General features: G+C 50.2%; 1 protein-coding gene across 1 annotated transcript; it reads right to left on the reverse strand.

Annotated features, from left to right (window-relative positions):
- Positions 1-1,722: 1,722 nt before the first annotated feature.
- LOC123073536 (zinc finger protein 2-like) lies at positions 1,723-2,383 on the reverse strand. Its single transcript, XM_044496629.1, has one exon. It carries the CDS (start codon positions 2,334-2,336, stop codon positions 1,848-1,850), a length of 489 nt encoding a protein of 162 aa, XP_044352564.1. The 5' UTR covers positions 2,337-2,383; the 3' UTR covers positions 1,723-1,847.
- Positions 2,384-3,021: the final 638 nt, after the last annotated feature.

Below are 3,021 nucleotides of genomic sequence, written 5' to 3' on the forward strand. Positions count from 1 at the left end.
GCCACCACCTCCGGCCGAGACGGACTTGTACACCGCAATGCGCACAGGTGGCGCGTCTTGCCTAGCTACACAGCTGAGCCCGCTGCGGTAGACGCGCGTGCATGCCGTAGCCGTCATGACCATGAGGCAAGGGCGACTCCATTTTGAGGTAGTTGATAGAAAATCCCATGGTCTAGAACCGTGCGCCGATTATATTTCGGCTGCAATTGTCGATTCCGTAATCAAGCCCAACCTGGCACTTTCCTTTCCACCTCCATGGTATTGGTCTTAGCCTTCGTCGTGGAAGCTTCTTGACTCCGGCCAGGTCCCTGGCTAGTGCCGAGCCCGACCGACGGCCGGGCGTGTCTTCGCCGGCAGTCCACCGATGAGTGAGATCCGAGCGGCCAGGGGAGGAGGCCATACCTAGATGCGGTGCAGAGTCGTTGTGGGCCGTGCGGTTCGGTACCCGGCCAATCCATGACAAAGGCGACAGTGATGGCAGTCAGACGCGCTAAATCCTTCCGCGGCGACTGTTGTAGATCTACCAATTTCTGTGCCAGCAACGGTGAGAGAGGCCCAAATCCGAGTGTGCAAGGAACACGGCAGGTCTTACGGAGCGTCGGCGGTGGCGGGCGAGGTCAGCGGTGTGGGTAAAGGTCGCGCCGGATTAGATACAGCACGAGGTGTGGTAGGTGCGGCCGACGAAGGGAGCATATTTTTTGCTCGTGCGGTGGGCGGCCAACTAAATATAGGAGTTCACTAGGAGGCGGAACAAAAAATGTACTCCTCTATCCACTTCGGCTAGGTGCTGGTTAGAGGAGTAAAACCGAAATTTTACTCCTCCGTAGATTTTTAGAGATCAGCTAGAAATGCTCTGAGGATGATCGCATGAACAAGTCAGACCACCCCTAACACACCCACCGGTCTAGTACGTGTATGAGCTGGTCACATGCTTAGAGCATGAATTGTTCCTAAACTTCCAAATAGCCCACAACACACCTGGTATACCGTGGGCAATCACACTTCCACAACTAACATGGAGAAATACCAGCATTAGTAGGCCGGACCGCATCTCTCCTCGACCAACACATACTTGGACACTTGTCCGGAGCACAATGGAAGATCCCTTCTCCATGAAAGGAACCCAGCCACTTACTAGATCTGGGAGCCACACTACTGCAAGCAGCACTAACATCCAACAGACGGGGCCTCCGCCGGCTATAGCCAACCATGCACAGTAACACCCACAGAGGAACTTGGAGGCAGATGTATCATGGCTACAGTGGTCGAAAATATGTTTTAGAGCACCTGCACCCAGGCCCATCTATCCTGGCCATCCATTTTCCGCATCGTGATTCGTGCAAGTACATTTCTCTTTTTTATTTCTCTCACATAGAACATGTTTTGAACTTCAAACTTCCGCAGCACAGCAAGGCTTTCTATCTAGAATCTAGGATAAAACTTTCAGATTTTTTTATCCAACATAAATATACGAATTAAGATTTGTTTTGTTAAAAAAAATCTTATTTTTAGTATTTATGTCGGATCAAAAAATATGAATGTTTTATCTCACGTTCTAGTTAGGAAGCTTTATTGTGCTGCAGAGGTAGTAGTAATAGTTCGTCAGTGATATATCCCCTGTCCATCAACATGCGTTAATGATCTACTCCTTTTTGCGAAGTAAAATGTCGGGGCAAAATTCAGCAAAGTAAAATGGACAACATGCGAGCAGTGCAAGTGAACTAACAATGATCAACAGATGTTGCTTCCACAGATACTTGAGTGCACACACGCACGCACTAGGTAGTTGTTATGAGGAGAAGCAAAACGCACGTATATGTGCGTTGACACTAGAGAACGCTAGCTAGCTAGAGCTTGAGGCTAAGATCAAGCTGCTGCTGGTGGTGGTGGTCGTCAAGCGTACTAGTAGGCGTACGCGCGGGCGGCCAGGTCGCCGGCAGGATGGGCGTTGCGGCGGCCCGCTGGTTGTGGTGGGTGGCTGCCCCCGCAGCGGGAAGGTAGAGGTGGGCGTTCCAGCTGCCGGCGGCCCTCTCCTTCTTGTGCGCATTCTGGTGGCCGCCCAGCGCCTGGGACTTGAGGAAGGTCTTCTCGCAGAAGAGGCACGAGAAGAGCCTCCCACGACCATGGCCATGGTCGTCGCCCCCAGCGCCTGTAGAAGAAGGAAGAACAACATGTGCTGCAGCCCAAGAAGGGGAGGAAGGTGGTGGTGGTGGTCGCACGGGGGGCAGTGTTAGAGACAGGTCCAGAGAAGCAGCGGCTGCTGCCACTGCATGGGAAGCTGCTTCCATCGGAGAAGAATGGCCGTCCGGCCGGACCATACCTCCACCTTCCTCCATGGAAGTGGTGTGGATCTAAGCTCTGGAGTGGGTTTTGAGTGGCGAAGTTTGTTAGCTGCCATGAAAGGAAGCCTACAACTTCCTAAATGTGGGAGTCGCATTATTGCAAGCAGCACGGCTGGCCCCACCTTCTGTAGCGCGCTAATGACAAAGGACCTTGGACTTTTGAGGTCCAGCATGTCTACAGCGGTTAAAGTAGTTTTGGTAGTAGTGATCCTTGTCGACCATCAGTTCTCATCATGGGTTATTCATAGGGGTGTGGACCCACAAACAAAATCTAGTGGGGGTAGATCTCGCCAAAATATATCAAGGCAAGCAAAAAACAACTATCGTGGATTGGGTGTAGCAAGCAAGGTTAAATTCCTTGGTCCATTGGAGTTGAAGTCTTAGATTTACGTGGATTTATTTCGAAAGACGATGTTCAATTTCACATTTTATTTGATGTGATTTTTTAGTTTTTAAAAGGGCATTTTTAAGGGCTCGTGTTACTTAACATATGGCATCTGTCCATTTTTTCACCAAAACAAAACTCTTTGCTGATTAGTTCGACTCCATGCACACATTTGTATTAGCTTGTACTTGTAGTGTAGACTGAAGAACGAACCATAGCATCAAACCAAGCACGGAGTGTGGAAGGCATGCTACCACTTGCTAAATTAGGGAGGTTGGCATTATTTTGATGTGC

This window comes from Triticum aestivum, chromosome 3D (genome assembly GCF_018294505.1).
Source record: "Triticum aestivum cultivar Chinese Spring chromosome 3D, IWGSC CS RefSeq v2.1, whole genome shotgun sequence".
In the NCBI taxonomy this organism is placed as follows: Eukaryota; Viridiplantae; Streptophyta; class Magnoliopsida; order Poales; family Poaceae; genus Triticum; species Triticum aestivum.

Bases quoted from the DNA above. Each gene is read 5' to 3' on its own strand.
- LOC123073536 (XM_044496629.1), bottom strand. From the start codon at position 2,336: ATGGAGGAAGGTGGAGGTATGGTCCGGCCGGACGGCCATTCTTCTCCG.